The sequence below is a fragment of the Poecilia formosa genome, unplaced genomic scaffold, assembly GCF_000485575.1.
Source record: "Poecilia formosa unplaced genomic scaffold, Poecilia_formosa-5.1.2 Scaffold166, whole genome shotgun sequence".
Lineage (NCBI taxonomy): Eukaryota > Metazoa > Chordata > Actinopteri > Cyprinodontiformes > Poeciliidae > Poecilia > Poecilia formosa.
This window is the reverse complement of record NW_006800105.1, coordinates 120,884-143,328: the sequence shown is the minus strand read 5'-3', so window position 1 is coordinate 143,328 and position 22,445 is coordinate 120,884. Positions and strand designations below refer to the sequence as shown.

General features: G+C 38.3%; 1 protein-coding gene across 4 annotated transcripts in view; it reads left to right on the top strand.

The window, feature by feature from the left end:
* plcl2 (phospholipase C like 2) overlaps window positions 1-22,445 on the top strand; it is a 48,456-nt gene that overhangs the window by 5,484 nt on the left and 20,527 nt on the right. For all 4 annotated transcript variants that reach the window (XM_016677829.1, XM_016677828.1, XM_016677827.1 and 1 more), the window contains 2 exons: window positions 16,262-18,742; window positions 21,287-21,490. In XM_016677829.1, the coding sequence (XP_016533315.1) occupies window positions 16,262-18,742; window positions 21,287-21,490 (2,685 nt within the window). The remainder of the gene's footprint in view (window positions 1-16,261; window positions 18,743-21,286; window positions 21,491-22,445) is intronic.

Sequence of the window (22,445 nt, the reverse complement as noted above, 5' to 3'; positions counted from 1 at the left end):
AGCCAATGGAGACTGTTTGGGGCTGCGGGTGCTCTGTTTACATGCCACAGCATCCTGGTTTCTATCAAATTACTTCAGAAGAGACACTCAGGCCTCTCAAAACAAAAGGATAAGATCATATCCAGACTTCTAAAACAAGAAGATGTTGTGTATGCGAGACTATTTGTATATGCAAAACTAAACTGGAGTGTCTAACAAGTTGGGCAATGGTCAGGCAGAGCTGGGTATTGAATCAATTACAACATTTTAATGAGAATCACAGAATGACCATAAAAATGATTAAGGTAGGCTTTGAAATCCACCAAGATAGAAAACACATGTGGTCCTGTCAGGCAGTTTGTGGTAACAACATAATTTACGCATCTTTACAAAATGCAGAAGAGACTGCAGCCAGCAGTCTGTATTTTTTTTAATTATTTTAAGCTTGTTGCAAAAGTTAAAATAATTTCAAATACCATGTCAGTATATTGCAAGCTGAGGTTGCACATTTTTTTAAAAAATTAAATGAATAATTAATGTGCTATGAATTTTAGGTTTCAGTTTATTTTTGAAAAATAAAAAAAAATTTAAAAACAAAAACAAACATTACAAACATTTATGGATTCATTGCCAACCCAGTGAAGAAGTTCTGGCAAAACAACACATGGTGTTTATTTTCTTACAGTCTGAGATTAAATCATTTGCTAAATGGCAAAAAAATATGAACAAAATAACTTATTTTAACATATATATATATATATTTATACTTTTCTCAGTCATTTGCTTGACTTTTAAATCTTGTTCTACACACACATCTGTACATATTTATGGAAAGTTAAATTTAGGCAATTTTATTGCTACATGTTTTATGAAGTTGGCATGCATGGCTACATAAAAAGTTATTAATGTTGACTTGCTCTCATTTATGNTGAATTTTAAATCTTGTTCTACACACACGTCTGTACATATTTATGGAAAGCTAAATTTAGGCAATTTTATTGCCACGTATTTTATTAAGTTGGTATGCATGGCTACATAAAAAGTTATTAATGTTGACTTGCTCTCATTTATGAGAGGCCGACTGCCTGATGCTGCTGAGGAAGAAAACAAAAACTTGACCTCAGAAAACCTCTGACCAAGACGTGACTCTGCTATCGACATTTAGTTCATGGGAAATATGTGTTAATTGGGACATCACAATGAAATTATCTTGAAGTTATACTTTTTAGTCCAAACTTTGTTCTGTTTCTCTCATTACACGTGAAATATTGCTTCAGCAGATGTTGACACTTCCTTGCATTGCATTAGTTGACAGTATGTTGAAAGCCTTTGAGAGATGTTGGTGTTGCCACAGTCAGCAGGTTTTTAATGCACACCCTGTGAATGCCGCTGTAGCCGTCAGTCAGAAGAATGAAGAGCAGTGGAGGAAAAATTAATGTAGAAGAGGCGATGGTTCGCTTAATTTAAAAAACTTTTCTGGACTCTTTTAGTGATGCTTCCAGAGTGATTACTGGGAGCAATGTGGGCTTTGGGTGGACCAGTTTACTTTATATTGCACCAGTTCACAGTGAAAAGTAATCTCATTTCTGCAGAGTAAGTCTGTTATGGAGCAGACTAATCCAGATTCATTTCAATACAGTCTGAGAAAGTGAGAAAAACACAGCAGCATGTGACCAGGGGTACTTTCTATGAGAAAGGACAAGAAAGAAAAAACACAATAGCAGCAACTACTATCACGTATGATGGTACTTGCGTTATCAGTATGAGTGTAGTATTCATGTTAAATATGACTTGGACAACAGTATGTGTGGATGATTTGACTAAAAGAGTACAGGTACTAAAATGTTATGCTGGATATTTAGAAGATATAAATTCTAGCACTGAGTTTATTTGTGTCTGTTGATTAAAATTGTACTTAAGTTTCTCTTTGGAAGGGATACCTGGTAAAACTCGTCACTATGTGTTGTACAACAGGAGAGCCATCAAGGTGAAAGGGCAGATTGTTCTTCATCAGAAAACCTTTTGGCATAAAAGTGTAAACATGCTGCTTTCTGTAAAAGTAGCTTCAACCAAAAAGATTCTTTTTCTGCCTCAGTTTGTGTACAGAAACTAATATTTAAATTGATCAGAGTAGGACTGAGTAAAAGATCCAGTAAAAGAGTTTACTGGATCTTAATTGATTTCATGTGCTACATTATCTTCCCTCTTCAAGTCTGAGCTGTGCTCCACTCAGGCACACTCAGTATAAGTCAGAAGGGTTTGTTTCTTTTAAGCAGATGGTAATCTGGACCTGGATTTAGTGTTTTGTTGTTGATCTTTATTGGAGCCCTCGGTTATTATCAGTGTGTTTACACTATATTTTTTAGTGCAGATTGTCTCATTCAAAGGCTTTACTTCAGCATCCATTGTGAAAGAATAAACATATGGAGCCACTTTCTACTTTTACCCAGGAAATGTTTGTTTTTTTTTGTTTTTTTTAAAACTCATTTTCCATACCAATGGATTGTGCTGTAAAATGTTTGTGCCGTAAACATAATCCCGCTCCGTTAAAGGGTAATTCCAAAAGGAACTGAGAATGAACATTCAGGGGTTTATTTTCTGATTTAAGGTTTAATTTATGTTTTGTTTTTTCTCTCTAGTTCTGAAGCTCAAATTGGCTTTCACTCATATTTCAGAGTTCTTAATACCTGATTTAATTAAGGGGAATGAAAAGGAAAAAGAAACTATTTACTAAGTTAAGAACCATAATTGGTGAAATCAAAGAACTGGACAAGAGCTCTTACTTATTGGTCAGATGTTTCCTTTCTCTGAACCAAATTAAGTTTCTTTAACTCATGGCCACCTATATTTGGGATTTTAATCAAGTTGATTTGCTTTGATGGTGATTGGGCTTCTTCTTCTTTGATGCTGGTTCTGTGTGTTTCACTGTTGTCTATTCAAGGTCTCCAGAGATGCAGTTTGTAGCTTAGTGAGCTCTGAATTAGTACAATGAGATAACTCAATGAGATAACTGATTGAAAGAGTATTCTTTGAAATGCATTCGTCTGATCAAACATTGCATGTTTTGACAATTTCAAGCCTGCTGTCTGTTGAACAAACAATTACTTTACATGGATTAAAGCATGGTGAGGGATTTCTGCACTCGTCTTGGTCAGAGTGTGAAAATGTGCATGAAATCTCAGGGTTTGCAAATGTAGAAAGCCAACCTTTCACTTTCGTTTTTTTATTTAGAGAAAAAAAGTTCATCTTTTGAACCTCTACTCATCGGTCAAACCATTTCTTTCTTTCTTTGTTTGTTTTCACTTCATGGATATGAATGTTTCTCTTACTCTGATCTTATTGCCTGTGAACATGACCAAACCAAAATGCCTCTCCTTTTTGATTTACTTTTGCATGAGAGACTTTATTCAGCCTTTTTTCAAAATTACTGTTTGGTGTCAAAGATTTAAATAATATTGGCTCTATTGTCTGTCTGTAATTTATCAGAATATATATTGTAAACGAAGATCCTCCAGGGTTTTAAGTTCATTTAGGAACTTTATAATCTAGTACTATTAGCAGATATGTGAGTGGTTAAATTAGGAGTGTTTTGGTTTACATTAGACAATCTGTCTTTTCTGTAAACTAGCATTCTTGACAGTGTTGGTGTTGGACATTAATCCAGCCTCTGCCTGTGTATTGATTGGGGGAGTATTGATGTTTCTGTCAAGGTAATTGTTGTCTCATAAGATCGCCATCTGTGTCTCCAAACAAGTTGAGACTTATCTCAAGAAAATATTCACTTTTTAAGTAAGGTCTTTGCTGATGTCTGCCGTCGGGATGCACAGGTTCACTTAATTACGATTGGTGTCTTTTTCTTCTTCCTGTTAAAGACAGTTGGCGTTTTGATGAAGTCAGAAGGGAGAAAAAGGCTTCTTACATTTAAAACTTGTTTTTTCATCGGCTTTAGGCTCTAATATCCTTTGTTCAGTTTAACATACTGGTCCAGTGCCAAAGGAGGAATCATTATGAAAATGTTCATTGGCCTAAATGATTCTGCTGTCATGTCAGGCGGCTCGCTGCAAGGCGTCGTGATGAGGCGCAAGAAAGAAGTGAAACTCGCTCAAATCATTTAAACGTGACAGTTGTGGCATTTGATGAGCAATGCAGCACACAGATGGGTTAAATGTTCACTGAGTCAGAGTCAGGACACAGAGATCACTTCAAGCTAAAACGAATATCTGTTCGTTTTAGACTTGTGCTACCAAGGTCTTTCAGGCACAGCTCTTAGTCATGATTGGAAACGGATCAAATCATGTCATCCGTAACAAATATGAATGATCCTCCAAAAACCGAGCCCAAAGGAGAGTTTATTTTATCATCAAGCAAAACACACAAAACACATTCTTCTTTAAAGATGCAGCAGTTTGTTTGGCAATTTATTTTGTGGGAAACAGATTTAACCAATTTGCAGTAAATGAAAGCTGCTGCTCATCATGCCTTCATCTGCATGTAGAGCAAGTTGTGCTTTTTTTCTTTTTTTTTTCCTACCAGCTACAAGTGTTTAAATGGCAGCGAGGTGGTGGTTATAAAGCTTAGGTACCAGTGGTAACAAAGCACTGTTGTTCTCACCATCAGAGCATCGAGTTCTTGTTAAACTATTTCTCTGAAGTGATGGGAGGATGTGGTTGGGACAGTACCAACGACACTCACGTAGTATTTCGGCTGTAGTAGTTTGCAGTTACCTGGTAGCTGTACATCGTCGTTATGGGTGTGCACATGCATATTCTGAAGACGGTCTATCTGATGGCAGATATGAGGATTTTAAAAAGATGCTTGGGTTTTGACTTCCTTTCAGAATAGCGTTTTTCACCTAGAAAGTAACCATTACATATCCTTTTACATTAATGATAATCTGCTTTATAAGCATGCAGGTTACATGACTTTCTGTCCAATAAATCTTAATCAAACCATGTTGATTAGGGCTCAGTTTTATGTACATAAACAATGGTTTATGTTGGTTTCCCTTCTGTGTTGATAGTCATGTTGTACCATTTCTTTCCTTTAGTCTTTAACCTTGGCTTCTCTGCATGGATCGCTGTGCACATTGCAGTCTGCTTCCACTGCATTGTGCACAGCAATCCATTTATCTGCCACTTAGTTCCCCAGATTAAATGGCCTACTGTTGCTTATCTTGAAACAGAATGGAGAAAAGCTGAGGAGGCTGGAGAGTACAAGTCAACATGAAGGTCTGACTCAGACCTCAGTGATGAGCAGAGCTCTGCTAGGAAGAACTGATTGTTCCGTACCTGCCTTTTGTGGTGTAAAGTAATGTCCTTTTCTGCTGCATTTGCACTTTCTGTCCACATGCAGACAGGATTGATGAAAATACTTCGCAGACGGCATATTAAAAATCCCAGCGGATTATCATCACAGTATTCAACAATATCTGATATCGTGCAGCCGCATTTTAGTGTCTTCTGCATAAGGCTGTCAAAATAATCAAAATAAGATATTTGCCTGAAAATCCTCTTCTTGCAGCAGCTCAGCCAAGCTGAGTTCCTGCTGGAAGCTTTAAACTCAGCTAACATGGTGAAAACATCCCGAGAAGAAAAAATGTGTGATTCTTTAGTCAACAAAGTAACCAGAAGTGCATAAATCGGACTTATTTTCCATAAGAGGCAGATGGATTAGAAAAAAACAAAATGCTAAAGGTGACATATGCCAGCAGCATTTAAAATTTAGCTTAAATGTTCAAACGTTTGCCTTCCATTTTTCTTTGAAACCAATTTTAATTGACATGAACAGATTTTGACCTTTGCGTTGGACACTACAGCAGCTTTCATTCGCAGTATTCAGACAGGAAACAAGCAAAAAGAAAAAATGGGTAGATATGCAGCAACGGTAAAGATGTCAGGGGTCGAACCTTTGACTGCTGCGTCGAGGACTAATAATCTATGTACTTCTTCAAACAGTGTAGTATTTTTAGCTCTTTTACTTTTAATGTATATTTTATTAGAAAGTAAACCTAATTACTTGTAAATGGGATTAGTGTCTTGCTGACTTAAATAATTAATGATATTTTTAGTTAGTCTCCACTGATTTAATTAAAAATCTTCTTGTGCTCCAAATATTGCAGTGGATTATTGAGCTGCGCTGTTAAAAGTAGATCACCACGTTTTTAAATTACATAACGGCTTCTGAGGCTCCTGTGGGCTACGTTTATTTTCCACACAACAGTGCAGTCATTGGTGAATTGTAACTATCCTGTAAGTGGGTGGCTGGTGGCAGAAGCAATAATGACCCAACGGTTACAGTTTGCTTCCCACTTTGTGTCTCACTTCACATCCTGTCAAATAAATAGAATGTCTCGGATCCTTTGTCTGCATTTTTTTCTCGCCTTTTCGCAGTTCTGCCAGGAGATAAAAACTGTGGAATCACCCTGTTAAAAAGAGAAAATGATGTGCTAATTATGGTGGACCAGCAGTGCTGAGAGTCCAAACAAGTACTTCACAGGCTTAACCATGATGCATCAAATTATGCTGTCAGGTCCGGGCTGTTGCCATAATGTCCGTCTTGCTTGTCTCATGGATGCAAAATTTGTAGCTACATTTTGGTCTGACAGTGCATGAGCTGCATCTGAAAATGATTCCCCTTTGTTGCGTGGTCTAGGATTGCTGTGGGATATTTTTAAAAGGATAATCAATACAAGATCCTACCCATGCACGGATCACAGCCTGAACTTTTATGCAACTTTTCTGGATAGCAGATTGGACAGCATGTAGGAGCAGTGTAGGTACACATGTTGGATGCGTTATTGTTCTTTAGAAAAGATTCATTTTTAGGTCCGAGACGGTTACAATATGTTTCTTTTGAAGATATGTGTTGAAATATAAAAAAAATGTTTGGTTTGCAGTATGAAAGATTCATATAATGACATGGAGATTTCCCTGATTGTATGTACAGTTACTTAACTCGTTACGTCTAATAATAGCAGAGTGAAAGCTCAAACGGTACATACGACCACACAGGTAATGATGGTTTAATAAGGTTTCTGTTTCAAAAGCTCTGACAGTTTTACCGCTAACAAGAATGTGGTGAGTTGAGCGTTTGCATGTTCATCTAAACTAGAATTAGCCCAATAATGTATTGGCAATTAGGCTTAATGTTGAATAATTTGGCAAATAACAGTGGCAAACAAAGTTAAGCCCATTATCAAGTATATCCACTGGTTATTTTAAATTTTAGGGCAAGTATTTCACACAGACACTTGCTGTTCAACTACTTTTTTAATATATTAAACACACACTAGAGATGCAGCCAAGCATCATTTTAGAAGATTCATTTTTTTTTACGTTAACAACTGAGCTAGACAGGCTTTACCTCCAATAAATGGTCCACTAATTGTAAAGGAAGCATTCAATGATTGTAATTATATTGATCAGGTAATTTTCTCTCGTCTCAGTTCGGTATTTCTGGCTGATATACCTGCAGCCGGCTAACTACCTGGCTCAGCGCACGAATCAGTCAAGTTGATACAACATTGACTCAGTGTTGACAAAGAAACTGCATGTATCTGGCAGGTAATGAAGTGTGAGTTTTCTGACTCACTCGATGTTCAGCTTGACCTTGTCATGGATGTCTTAACATATTTAGCTGCACCGATTCCAGTCACTGGTCTGACCGTTCTTTCCGCTCTCTTTGTTAACATTTGAGCAGCAGTAAAACCTAAAAGCGTTTATTGCAGAGCACACTGGGAAATATACATCTGCTGTAAACCATCTTTCAACCTCTTAAAAAATATTCAATGTTGTATAGATTTTACTCCTGGCTGAAGAGATACTTGTCCCTGTGTTAAAGTATTTTATAAAGTCAATATGCACCTTTATCAACAAATGATCCCTCTCTGAAAGATGCTTAATGTAATAAAAATGATCAAAAGAAGCATCTGTGGCTGTAGTGACATTGAACATTTTACTCAACATTACTTAACATTAGAATGTTTAAGTCATTTTTTCAAATATTTAGTTGAACAATATTATTCCACTGTGAAATTATTGTGCAATGTCCAGTGGAAATAACTTTGAAAAACAAGAATTTAGTACACAAGTTTACAATTTAGGCTTTATTTATTTAGCAAGCAAACAAGCTTCTGGCATTATCTGAGTTAATTCAACTGTTCTTGCTGGTATAATTTATTCATTTGAACCGTTTGGTTTTATTTATCTTTTAAACATAGCCCAGAATCTTTATGTAAGCCCGAATCCAAGCCCAGTTTTGACACAAAGTTTGGGATCATTGTTGCAACACCCACTAACTTGGTACTGGTTGGTCAATGCTTTAAGCTTAAAGTATTAGTTGAGTAATTGTTGAGTTTCTTGCTTGCAACTTATTTCTGCAGAAGCTACAGATAGTGATTGTACTTTTTGTTTTCAGTTTCTTGCTTGCATCCACATCTACATCCTTGCCTCAACATCACCAAGTAAAGTTGCGCCAAACCAGCAGAAGACGTATTTATATCTAAACACCCTGCTGGAGCTGTTCAATGAGATCTATCGTTTAAACTCTGCTCACACTGCAGTGAACTCAGAGGAGACATTAGAGAAACAGTAAATGGCATTTGCTCTCATGCATCGGCCTGTACTTTGTAAATACTGTGTTTAAAGGCCATGAATATTGAATTTTAAACAACGTTATGACATAGTTGAGTTTTCTTGATTATTCCCTGGAAGCAGGTACATAAACATTGTGGATATTTGAACATTTAAAGCCTTGAGACTTGGAAAATCTGGAGAAACAAAAGGTAAACTGAAGCTGAGCTTGTAATAGAGTGAGTGTAGAGTATTATGTTTTTGCTGGGTAGTTAAAGTGGCGGTGTTATGTATTTTCCAGGCACATGGTAACATGTTACAGCACAGTTAAGTAAATAAGTTACTCCAGCTGTTATGTAAATTCTGCATATAAACTTAAAAATAAACTTAACTTCCCGTGCTTTAAAATTGGCCTCTGCCTCTTTAAGAACCTCCTACCCTTCCTGACACGTCCCCCTTCAGGACAGCTTCACAACAGTGCTTCTCCATGCCAACCGTTGATCCCATTTACAACACTTCTTAGGAGTGTTAAAGTCTCATCAGACAAACAGGTTCACCAGGTGTTTGCTAATTGCTGCTGCTAGTCTGAAGGAGCTTAATGAGGGAGGGGTTTTTTATAGGTGAGTCCTGGTGTGGACTGAAGCCCCAAGGCAGAGCCTGGGTAAATCAGCAGCACAGTGCATGACCACACAGAGGATAACATTACAATGTAATGTAAAAAATGAAATTAGCAGAATACTGCACTTTAAAAACGCTTATCAGTGGATGTTGGTCAAACTGCTTAATAGCTTTTAAAATCTCTTATTTTAGAAATTGGTGAAATTAGCTCTTTTTTTTCCCAATTTGAAGGCTTCTGATGTTCATGATATTTTCACATGAGTCGATCTTTATGAAATGCACAGAGAAGCAGCTGGGTTTGTACCAGGTGTAAACTCCTCTGGGCTCCGACTCCTTAGCTGGGGAACCAGACAGTCCCACAACGTTCACTTCAGCCAGACAGAAAACTTCCCCTGGGGGATTATTGCATTATAAATGCATGCTATTAATACTATATCAAAATCAAACATTTTAGATAATGCTGATCAAACCAAAAGCAGGAAAGCCAGAGCACTGCATATTGCTAAAGTCATAGCAAATAGATTGCAAAGGTTTTTTGGAAGTACAGAAATTAAAGGCATCTCAGTAGCTTCAAGTAGTTTAGAAGATGTTAAAGGGAAAATAAATTCATGGAGCTTTAAAAAGAAAAGTCAAACAAATTGACTGCCAGTCACCAGGTCAACAGTTCAGTCGATCATTTTCAGATTCTCATCAGTTCACATACTGAACACAGACTGAAGTCTGATTTAGTCGTCAAGTGTTGGAGTGAATGGAATAGAGACTCACTTGTAATATTGAAACTATTAATTCCTGTGTGTGAACAGGAAACTGGCATATTTACTTTCATTTAACACTACATCGCCAATTATTTAAATCTTGTGGTTCTAGTTGGAGCGAACTGTTTTGGCCTTGACAACCGGGTGGCATTTTGTTATTCTGTATCAACAGTGTAAGTTAGTGATGTCACACGCATCATCGGTTTGACCACAACCGTCTTTTGGTGCGTTCATTCGTCTTTGGTTTCATAAGTTGGTTTCTGTATGACTCACTGCGCTCATGTGCTTCTGACATTGTAGCTCGAGACTTGATGAAGGCAGAACATCTGTTTTAAACTCATGAATGTTTAGGGACTTTTCTTCAAATCTGGGTCAGACATTCACCGGGACACAGTTTTGTGGAGTCAGCATTTATATGTAACTTTTCTATGGTACAATGAAGAAAAAAATGCCATCAGAAGTTTCATATGTCTTCATCAATCGTATGTAAAAGGACTGCTTCCATTGTTCCAGTGATATTACTGTTTGGCCCAGATTTTGATTAATTGTGACCAGTTCTTGTGTTACTAGCTATTGAAGTTTATTCCATCTTTTTTGACAACTGGTCACAGATTCCCATTAGGTTTAAGATCTGTTGAAGCTTCCCTACTAAAGGTTCATTTCAGTATTTTTTTTTAATCTTTTGTGCAATGTGACAAGCACTCAAAGACAAGCAGTCAAACCCAAACCACCAAAATACTGATCCAAATCTTTGTCCACAGCAGTGTTTTTCTGCAAAGGAAACAGACTCCCTTGGATTTGAAGAAACCCTAAATGCAGGATATCTGGATTCTTGTTTTCTTCTCTAAAAAAGGATGCAGCAAATTCACAGAAAGGGAATTTGGGAAAATAACTTTCACACCGGTCTTTGTTTACTATATTTGGACATCCTGCAGGATTTGATTGGGTTCTTGTCTTTTTTGGGGGAACAGAAGTGGCTTTTTTTGCAACCTGTGTGTAACACTCATGTGTGAAGCCACATCTTGGATTTTAACCTTGGTTCACATCAGAAGACATTTGAGTTGCGGTCATATTCTCCAAGATAAAACTGTTTAGACTCTAACGCTATTTAGCATTTCCTTAAGTTTTGATTATCCAGAGTGCCTTTTGCCATTGCATTTGATTTAGGTTTTTACAGGTATGGAAGAATATAATCATTTTATTTCCAGACTTCATTCCCTATCTGATGGTGTAAAAGCTGTGCTCAGAAATCTGTCAGTCTGTTTGTTTATCCATCCATTTGTGCACCAGACCTTTCATCTTTTGTTTGCAGCTTCCTTTCTTTTATCTTTCCTTTGTTCCTCCCTTCCTAGCTTTCTCACTTCATTCCTTCTTTCGTCTGTGTTTTATTCTGCAATATGGCTCTTGGTTTGTTCTCCCAACCTTCCTTCCTCGCTGTGTTTGCTGCTTCCATGCTAGAATTTAGAGCTCTGTCATTTGAGTCTGGAAAAGGATAAAAGTTTGACATGAGAAATGCGGAGCAACCCTTTATCCTTAGACATGAACATCCAAACCTGCAGACGTGGAATTTGAGTGTTAATATTTTGGGAGGCGTGTGAGCTTATTCATATCCATGGCCTGTTTTTCAACCTGTACTAGAGGAAAATGCATTGCCACCTTCGTCATCTACAGCAGCTTTAGAAGATGATTCAGACAGCAGTACACACACTTCACCCTTATTTATTGTGCACTACATATTTCTAGTAACATCGCTTCTTTTGATTTACGTTACCATCAACAGTCAAAGCTGAACTTAAAAGCTAATGTATGGTGCAGCGTGATTCAGGCCATTACAGTTGATGATGGCGTAGTTGGAACAGTAGAGCAAAGAGTAATGGGTCCCATGTGATCTGTTCATAACTGCTCATTGAGCCAGAATAATGTGATTTTCACTCCATTAGGGGATTCAGAGTCCCTTTTGGGATCCGTCAGCAGTTGGACATACTTCGACTTTTTTATTTCCTTCATCTTGCATACTCATTTTTTACACTTCCTCTCACTCTGTACATGTCAGCCAGCAAACATACGGTGAAGAATTGCACCAAAAAAACAACCTGGGTAGACTGATTGTGTGATTTTTATTATGAAAAAAAAATCACATTGTTGCTCAAATATAATTTTTTCTTCTACTGATGGTTTTAAATATACTTAAAAGAACAACATTATATTTGGGTATGAATATTTTGCCCATAGTAAGGTTTTAAAAGCTATAAATCGATGTCATTTTTGTTATTTTGCATATTTTTTTGGTTGCGGTGAAACTTTGTTGTAAAAAATTTTCTGAGGCAAATTTTTGAGTCGTATCAAAACAGAGTAACATGCTAACGTTAGCCTTGCAGGTGCAAAATATGAATTTACACATTTTGAATGAGATGTCATTAAAAACACACAAAACTATTTACATTTTAGATTAAGCACTATTTCATCAGAGCACATTTATTTTACCATTTAAAACTTCTGTAAGAATTTAAGTTGGGAGAAAAAAAGTTGGCATTGACAAGTTTTTAAATCAGATATGGTTTGGATCTTTATTAGGACATTTGGTTTGGCTGCAAAAAAACGACAAGATAATTTATTCAGTCATAAATTAAATACAAGATTGGAGAATTTATGTGTGTTGTGAAACAGCAGAAAGACTAAAAATTTGACAAGCAAAATCTCAATCATAGTGTAATTATCATTAACTATTTCATCCTCAAAGAATAAGGTGCTCTTCTATTACAGAAATGATGGATGAGTGAATGTATTTTTGCCCGTAATTTGAAATAATACAAAGTGTTCTTTGTGTGGACTGTGTGTAACCGCAGAGTTTGATCGATTCCTCTGACAGAACATGTTCTCACTCGTTTTGCAATTCTTCAGTTACGAAATACTTTTTTCAGCTTGTCCTCATAGAGTACTCATAACATGCTTATAAGCAATAAACAACTCATGTGAAGACACTGTAAAAGATTAAACTCTTCAGATTGTTAAATCTTGTTTATAGCTCTGTCAGAAGATAATTTAGAGACAAAGAGATGAGTAGATAAGGTCTTTGGTCTAGATGGAAGACTCTGTTCCCTGTGAAACTACTGTCTGGTGAAGCTAATAATATTTTTCTCCGATTGAGCGCATCTTGTATTTTAAACACCATTTTAGGACTAAAACTGCAGCGAACACCTTCTACCACCCGACCAAAAAGAGACTGTTACATAAGAAGTATTCTTCCACTCATGCAAACGTTAAGTCAAAAGAAAAAAAAAAGTGTATGCACAATTGTTTGGATATTTTTTTTACTGGCTAAAGGAAATCCTGAAGTATGCCTTAAATAACACTCTGTGACCACAGCTCAGCGTTGCCATGAAGACAAAACTTCCTCGTCCTTTTCTCTGTTGATGAGGATTATCTGCAGTCATGCATTGACATTTAAGCTGCTCTTCTGCACAATGAAGTTGCAGAAAGTCTACAAGACTGAGAGATTTGTTGATTCCCCATCAGTGGTTTTCATTTTTTCAGTCTTTGTTCTCCAGGACTACATTAAAAGACATTTACCACCAATTTGAAAAGGTTGTTTTAAGCCAAGCTGGTTTACACTCTCCTCCAGTCAAAACCTCCAGTCACCAATACAATTAACACCTGTTAATTGTATTGGTGTTTAACAAAGAAGTGTAAGCAGAGTGCACCACAGCGCAGCAGATCCCTGTGTGCCTCTGGCAGGAGCTGCTGAGTAATGACTGTGCACAGAGATCACAGGGGAAACAGTAAGCAGACGAGTCAAATTTATAATCGTTAACATTGTCAGATAGAGTTTTTAAGTGCGCAAGGTTAAAAGAAGAAAACATTGAAGTCGTAGTCCTGCAGTATATAAAGAGTCAACATCTGATTCTAATTACATGTGAATCTGGAAGGGTCTGAGCGCTCCCCAAAGACAATAAGATCAAGGGTTTCTGCTGGAGAGCAGCACAGGCTATTTTTATCCCGACATCATAGATAATAGATTCCTTTGGTATCAACCAGCTCCATTAGGCCCACACATTATGGCTAAATGGGATTGTCAGAATGTGCAAAATAGGTGTTAAGAGTCCAGAATGTGAAATGGTGTTCCTGTGGTTAAAAAAAAGGAAAAACATTATCAACATCCGTCTGCTGGATTCGAGTGGGCGACACTCTCCTGGGGGATATTCCCTGTTGTATCTCCATAATAAGCAGCGACAGCTACCTTAAGTCAACCCTGCAGAGTAGGTGCTGTGAGTTCGAAAGAGAAAATATTGAGCAGGAACAAACGGAAGCCAGGCAGGACAATGTAACGTGCAAGGCCCTACTTGAGAGAGTTGAAAATGTGGTGAGCGAGCTGCAATCTCGTTGCGGGAGGTAGCGAGCTGCCTAAACCTAATTACAGTGAGCAGAATTGCACATGGAGCTGGATTTTTCTGCTTTACAACCCTATGTCCTTATTCAGCAGCTTCACATGTTTCCCCTGTTATTCTTTTCCCCAGTCTATTCTGTTAAATTAGTGCAGTCTTCAAAATGTATTATTTATACTTTTTGTGGTCAGTTTGTCATATGTTTTCTGTAATGGAGTATCAGGGTTCATTTTTCTTTGCTTTTTTTTCTGGTCTGTTTTACGCAACGTCAAAATTTGATTATAAAGATAACATTTTATTTTTGAGAATAATGACAATTTTTGAAAAAAAGAAAAAAAAAACATTGAAACTATTTCATTACTAAATCAAAAAATTTGAGGACTGAAGTGAAAACAATAGCTTTACAAAAGTCACACTACGGAAACCGCTGTGTTCTACCAAAGTCGATAATTTTCCAAGCTGATAAGAAACACATCCATAATGACTGGTGAAACTGTTGCCTTACTGATTGTAATTTGGACAATTTGTTCTCAATATGTTGCATTTGGTGTGTTTAAAAAAAAAAAAAAAAACTCTCTTCCAAACATTTAGGCTCATTTTATCATGAAAAAGTATTTTGACTTTCTTAAATTGTTGCAGTTTTGTCATTTAGACTTTTTGTTCATCTGTGCAACAAAATTGCAGTGTTTGAAATATTTATCCACACAAACATCCTCCCTACTCTAAGATTGTCCAGTAGACAGTCTGTTTTGACTGCAGAAAGCCAACAAGAGGGCATATGCTTACAGGTAAAAACGGCTTAAATTCACTGAAATAAACAGCTGTATAGATGACAGGAGACACAAACCAGTTTAATTTAACAAACCTGTTTGGCTCACTGACAGCAGTTGTCTTACAAATTAACTGAAAGTGGAAGTAAACTGGAGTTGAGAACAGATGTGTCCACCAGCTGAGCCAAACGCGCCTGCTCTCCTGCTTCCTGTTCGTTAATCAGGAAGCTTTCAGGCGTGCAGAGGAGATGTAAATCAACCAAATCAAAGTCGACTCTTGAAAGTGATATAACAGAGCTGCACCTTAAAAGAAGTGCCAGGATCCCGTGGCTGCAAAACCAAGCCCAGAGCATTACCCCTCCACTACTGCACTGTACTGTTAGTATGAAGTTTTTGTTCTAATGCAACATACTGATCTTTGGTTTTCTCCTAACATCACACAATACATGACAGCCAGACATCTGCACTTTAGTCACATCTGTCCAAAGAGTCCAATGGTTCATCTGGAGGCTACTTTGTAAAATTTATGTTGCCACATTACTATTTAAACAAGACCCTCAAAATGTAGTAGTTTTCAAGTGTCTATTGTGCAGAAAATAAAGTAATATAACAAGCTGCCATTAACTGCCTCATCAGTCAGACTTTCTGTACAGGTAGAACCGACACTTGGCTGCACAACAGACATGCTGCTCATAGTTTGCCAAGTGTAGTTTTAAAATGTTATTTCCTCGTAAGTGTGATGGATAATGCCCTCTGATTTTGCAGGCCATGAAAATATCCATGTTTATTATGAACGGAAAAGTTTTCCAAGCAGGTGAATTGGTATTTTAGGCAGCTGACTGTCTGGCTCAAAGGCACAGCACCAGGTGGGGGAGGGACAGCGTTGAGTTTTGTTGTTTCTGTATGTTGCTTATAGGAACCTAATAAAGAAATTTTGGGGTTTTCAAAAGTATAACATTTTTTAAAACCTTGAAGCACCTTGATAGCAAATATTGGCTAATACCAATGAAAATGCTTCTGATATTCAACTAATTTAAACTTGTGTGTTCAATGGCCGACTGTTGTACAGGAATAAAGGCATAAGGACTTTAATGATATCTAAAACACTCTAGAGTCCAATCTGAAAGCATCTGGTGACAGTGCTAGGCATGAATTGACTTATTTACAGTATTTCTCTCTCTTTACAGGATGGAAGACAACGAAAAGAAAGAAAGAAGACCGTCTCATTCAGCAGCATGCCCACTGAGAAGAAGATTAGCAGAGTCAGCGACTGCATCAATGCCATGGTGGATGGCTCGGAGCTGAAAAAAGTGCGATCCAATTCACGCATTTACCACCGCTACTTTCTTCTTGACGCCGACATGCAATCATTGAGGTGGGAGCCAACGAAGAAGGAGTCTGAAAAGGCAAAGATAGACGTGAAGTCCATCAAGGAGGTCCGGACAGGCAAGAATACAGAAACTTTTAGAACTAATGGCACCTATGACCAGATATCAGAGGATTGTGCTTTTTCAATCATCTTTGGGGAGAATTATGAGTCCCTGGACTTGGTGGCAAACACAGCAGATGTAGCCAACATATGGGTGACTGGTCTGAGGTACCTGATCTCTTATGGGAAGCATACCTTGAACATGATCGAGAGCAGCCAGAACAACTTGCGCTCATCTTGGTTAAGCGACCTCTTCGATGAAGAAGACGTCAACCACAACAAACAGATAGCAATATGTGCTGCCGTGCAGCTAATAAAGAAACTAAACCCGGGACTTAAAAATGTGAAAATAGAACTAAAGTTCAAGGAGCTCCACAAAGCTCAAGATAAAAGTGGGTCTGATGTGACAAAAGAAGAGTTTGCTGAAGTCTTTCATGACCTTTGCACAAGACCAGAGATTTATTTTCTTTTTGTTCAGTTTTCCAGTAATAAGGAGTTTCTTGATACTAAGGACTTAATGATATTTCTGGAGGCAGAGCAGGGAATGGCTCAGGTCAGTGAAGACACCAGCTTAAATGTCATTCACAAGTATGAACCATCCAAAGAGGGCCAGCTAAAGGGATGGCTCTCTCTTGATGGGTTCTCCAACTATCTTATGTCTGCAGAGTGCCACATATTTGACCCTGAGCACAAATCCGTTTGCCAAGACATGAACCAGCCTCTGTCCCACTACTACATCAATGCATCCCACAACACGTATCTGATAGAGGATCAATTCAGAGGTCCTTCAGATGTGACGGGGTACATCCGTGCTCTGAAGATGGGTTGTCGCTGTGTGGAGCTGGACGTGTGGGACGGGTCTGATAACGAGCCCGTTATCTACACTGGTCACACAATGACTTCACAGATTGTTTTCCGCAGCGTCATAGATGTCATCAATAAGTATGCCTTTGTTGCCTCTGAGTTTCCTCTGATTCTGTGTTTGGAAAACCATTGTTCTGTAAAGCAGCAGAAAGTCATGTTTCAGCATCTGAAGAAGATCCTTGGAGACAGGATCCATGTAGATTCTCCAAAACTCGAGGACTGTTACCTCCCATCTCCATCTGAGCTGAAGGGAAAGATCCTGCTGAAGGGTAAGAAGTTGGATACAAACTGCACTGCTTCAGAAGGAGAAGTGACGGATGAGGACGAGGGGGCAGAGATGTCTCAGAGGATGAGCATCGAGTCCACAGAGCAGCAGACTAATGCACCCAAAAAGATCCCACTGCTTAAGGACCTCTCTGATCTGGTGACGCTGTGTAAATCTGTGGAGTTCAAAGACTTTCCAACATCTTTCCAGAAGCAGAAACCCTGGGAGCTCTGCTCTTTCAATGAGGTGTTTGCCACGCGCTGTGCATGTGATTTCCCTGGGGACTTTGTCAACTACAACAAGAAGTTTCTGGCACGAGTTTACCCGAGCCCAATGCGGATCGACTCTAGCAACATGAATCCACAAGACTTCTGGAAGTGCGGCTGCCAGATTGTAGCCATGAACTACCAGACTCCTGGGCTGATGATGGATTTGAACATCGGTTGGTTCCGTCAGAATGGCAACAGTGGCTACGTTCTCCGACCGGCCATCATGCGGGAGCAGGTCTCATATTTCAGTGCCAACACAAAAGATTCAGTACCTGGGGTTTCTCCACAGCTCTTGCACATCAAGATAATCAGCGGACAAAATTTCCCCAAACCCAAAGGCTCCGGTGCTAAGGGAGACGTGGTGGACCCGTACGTGTACGTGGAAATACACGGCATTCCTGCAGACTGTGCAGAACAGAGGACTAAAACAGTCCACCAAAATGGGGACAACCCGCTGTTTGATGAGAGCTTTGAGTTTCAGATAAACCTTCCTGAGCTCGCAATGGTGCGCTTCGTGGTTCTAGACGATGACTACATTGGAGATGAGTTTATTGGCCAGTATACGATCCCCTTTGAGTGTCTCCAGCCTGGTTTCCGCCATGTGCCGCTACAGTCTCTGACAGGAGAGTTGCTGCCTCATACTTTGCTTTTTGTCCATGTTGCCATAACCAACCGAAGAGGTGGAGGAAAGCCACACAAAAGGGGATTGTCAGTAAGGAAAGGCAAGAAGAGCAGAGAGTATGCTAGTATGAGAGTGCTGCAGATCAAGGCTGTGGATGAGGTCTTTAAAACAGCCCTGTTGCCACTCAGAGAGGCCACCGACCTCCGAGAAAACATGCAGGTAAGACAACTCAATGAGACTTTTGTGTTTTACCAAGAACTCCCTGGACCTGATGCGTGCTCATCATTTAGTCAGATGAACAAGATGATTGACATAAAGGGTTGACAACTTTAAGTAATCTGTCTTGAGCTATATTTTAGTCTATTTCATGTGAATAATTTATGTTTTACCTTTTTTAAACATAATTTCTATGTGAAGAAAGTCCCTTTGTTACATCAGCCAAGTTTGGCTCCAGTTATTGGCAAGTTCCATCTAAGCTACAGTTTCTAGACAAACATGGCAGGTGAAGAGTTTGATTTCCTGCCAAATGAGGCTGTAAAAAGTTTTCAGAGTTTTAAAAGGGTAAAGTGGTTGAAAGGCTGGAAGTGTTTCAAATAAGGCAGTGATAAATGGAGGTTAGGTTCACTTTGTGTGTTTCTTACCAGCTGCAGTGAGTAAATAAAGAGATTAAAAAAATACACCTTTTTTTGACAGCTAAGTGGATTATGTGGTGCCTGTATTTGGTAATGTGCTGACACTGAACACAAACTCAAGTCCATTTCCCATTTTTATCAACTTTACTTGTGTAGATAATGTAAATCCATGTACATTTAAAATCAAACTCCTAGATAGGGGATAAAATACATGGATTTTACAGTTACAGGATCCATTATTACATTGAAATAAGAATAGAACTTGTTTCTTTTTTTTTCTTGGTTCGTTTGTGTTTAATGACTGAACTGAGTTGTAATTGTATGCAAATCTAGTTCAGTCTCATATTTAAAATGCTGAAAACTCATATTTTATTTCCAATTCTATAAAGAACTGATGCTCTGATTTTTTTTTCATATATTCATAATCTTTTGATTCTATGTTATTATATCCAAAAATGTGTTTATTTTTGGACTTATTTATTCACTTCTCATTCTTTGCATTCAAATCAATATCCCAAGCTTTGAACAGGATTATTAAATCCATCATCCCAACATGGAAACCATACGGCACCACTGCAAGCCTACAAAGACACGGCTGCCAAACATCATGACCGTTTAGGTCCAAAGCTAACAGAGCGGACTAGGAAATGTGTTGTGAAAATTAATATCGCACGTTGCCACCAACGGCAAAGCTGATCAGAGTTGATGGGAAGATTAACAAAGTTCAATAACAGAAGGCATTTCTGGAGAAGAGATGTAAAACACTTGAGACAGGGTGCTGTGGTGGCGCAAGGGTTTAGCACAACCCACATAAGGAGGTCTCAGCCCTCGACGCGGCCGTCACAGGTTCAAATCCCAGCCTGGTGACCTTTTCTGCATGTCTAGCCACTTTCCTGTCCTAGTACTCTCAAACAAAGGCCACGAGAGCCAAACAACCCCCAAAAACATTTGAGTCACAACCCTGAACATACAGCTAGAGCTATGGTTAGATCAAAGAATGTGTCAGAATGGCCTAGTCAAAGTCGAAACATAAAAACAATTGAGAATTTGTGTCAAATTTTGAAAGTTGATACATTAACGATTGCTATCTATTCAATCTGAATAAATATAAGCTATTTTCCAAAGAAGAATATTCAAAAATGTTTAAAGAAATAAAAAAAGTCATGATTTAAAAAAGAGCCGATACTTTCAAATAGTTTTGTTCTCGTAATAACGAAATCATTTAAGTACCATCTCTGTATGACATAACATTTTCTTTGATCATAATCATAAGTGTGAAAAAACAAGCCTTGTATGCGTTAGAGTAAAGGATGTAACAGCTCAAAGCATCACTGCAGCGTCAAACCAACGTGATATTATTAATAGCATATTAAGAAAATAATCAACCAGTTTATCAGTGCTGGAAATGTTCCCCCTGTGGAAAACCATTTCCTGTTTGGGATCCAGTAGCTTATGTTTAACAGAATTAACTTTCTGCAGTTAAATTAGCCCATATTGGAAATGCTAACGTTAGTTTCTCTTTTTACTGAAGTTTAACTGAAGAAATACAAAACCACATAAACATGTTCCCATACAATTTATTAAGAATCTGTGAAGGAATGTAAAACTGGAGGGGAAAAGCGGAGTGGGACATCCAGCCACATTGTGTTGAGCATCGTGTTTTGTTCCTGCAGGCGTTACATCGGTCTGTACGTTGGTCCTCCTGTTTATATTGCTGCATTGTGAGATAACAAGCCAGCAGCCATGAGACTAACACATCTTGATCGCTCCCTCACAGTTTGTCCCTGCGGTTGTTTATGCTAGGGTTAATTTTGGCCTTTCACAGGAAGCTTAGGGTTTTTGTGGGTGTATGTTTCATTTCCACTTGATGCTTGTGTCAGTTCAGAAGGATTGGGTGCTTTGGAGCAGCTAACAAGTGCCAAAATGAAAGTTCTCACAAGCGACACAGGCGATGACGGCTTCCAGCCTCTCGCTCCGTCTCTGAGCTGATCTCTGGAGGCCTGGTTTCAGCTTTTAATGCCTGTGAAATAAAGATTTTATCCTGCAGGAAGAAAAGATTGCATGCTTTGCATTAGATTTTGCTTTGTTTTTGTAACTAAGTGCATTTAATTTGTAATTTGTCTCAACCTAGAATGCCATAGTGTCCTTTAAGGAGCTCTGCGGCCTTTCAGCCGTGGCCAACCTGAAGCAGTGCATCTTGGCCCTTTCCCCTCGGCTGACAGGACCCGACAACAGCCCGCTCCTGCTGTTTAACCTCTCTGACCCGTACCCTAACCTGGAGCTCCAAGGCCTGCTCCCAGAGGTCCTGAAAAAGGTCGTCACCTCCTACGACATGGTGAGTAATGGTCAGGAAAAACAGCCCATTACATCAGCTCAGACTCACTTCCTTGAAGAATTTAGGAATTTATTAAAATGGAGAAACAAAAATGATTCCCTCTTCTTGTTTGCTCTGCAAGTACCCGAGAAAGGAAAAAAAACAAAATTCGGTTATGTGTGCATTACCCAATCAATAGCTTCTTTTCACCTCAGCAAACCAACTTCGACTCCGATTAGATCGATATCTTGACTTTACTTAATATAACAGGGACATGCTGAAATTATTAGGTAATAGGGTTGGAACTCTGTTAAGTAATACAATCAATGTTGAAAAGTTATGCAACGTGCCGCTGAGGCCATTGCAAATATCATTGCAGTTAGCAGAACATCATATCCTCATAGTGAGCCAAAAGAACATTAAAACGAACAAAACAGGCACACAACTAACAAAATCTAATCCAAGCATCTTTACTTTCATAAATTGTCAAGTCTGATTATAATTTTTTTTTAGAGAATTTCTATTCCTGAAATACTTCTATTTAAAAGAGTTACATCCTTTTCTGGGTATTTTGTTTTTCATGCATTGAATTGTTTCTTTAAAAAACGATGCATTTGCCCTATTGGGTCATAAAACACAACACAGTTCATACAACGTATTTATTAAACGATGATGAAGGCAGCAAATGTGTAACAGCATGGCTAAAATATAAAATAATTACGTTTTTCTTAACTCAGTCACAGTGCAGATGTTAACCTGACTGAAATGTTGTGGTGGGACCTTAATGCCTCGTTTTTGGGTCGATGTGGTTCGGTAAGCTATTTTATGGTCCAGACGATTGAAAAACAAACTACCTTTTGTATAATATTGCATGTAGATTATGTTCCTTATTTCTAATTAGCATTATGCAGCCTAATGTTTTGGTCAAACTCATTGGGTTTGACCAAAACACTGTTTTTCTACTCGATACCTTCTG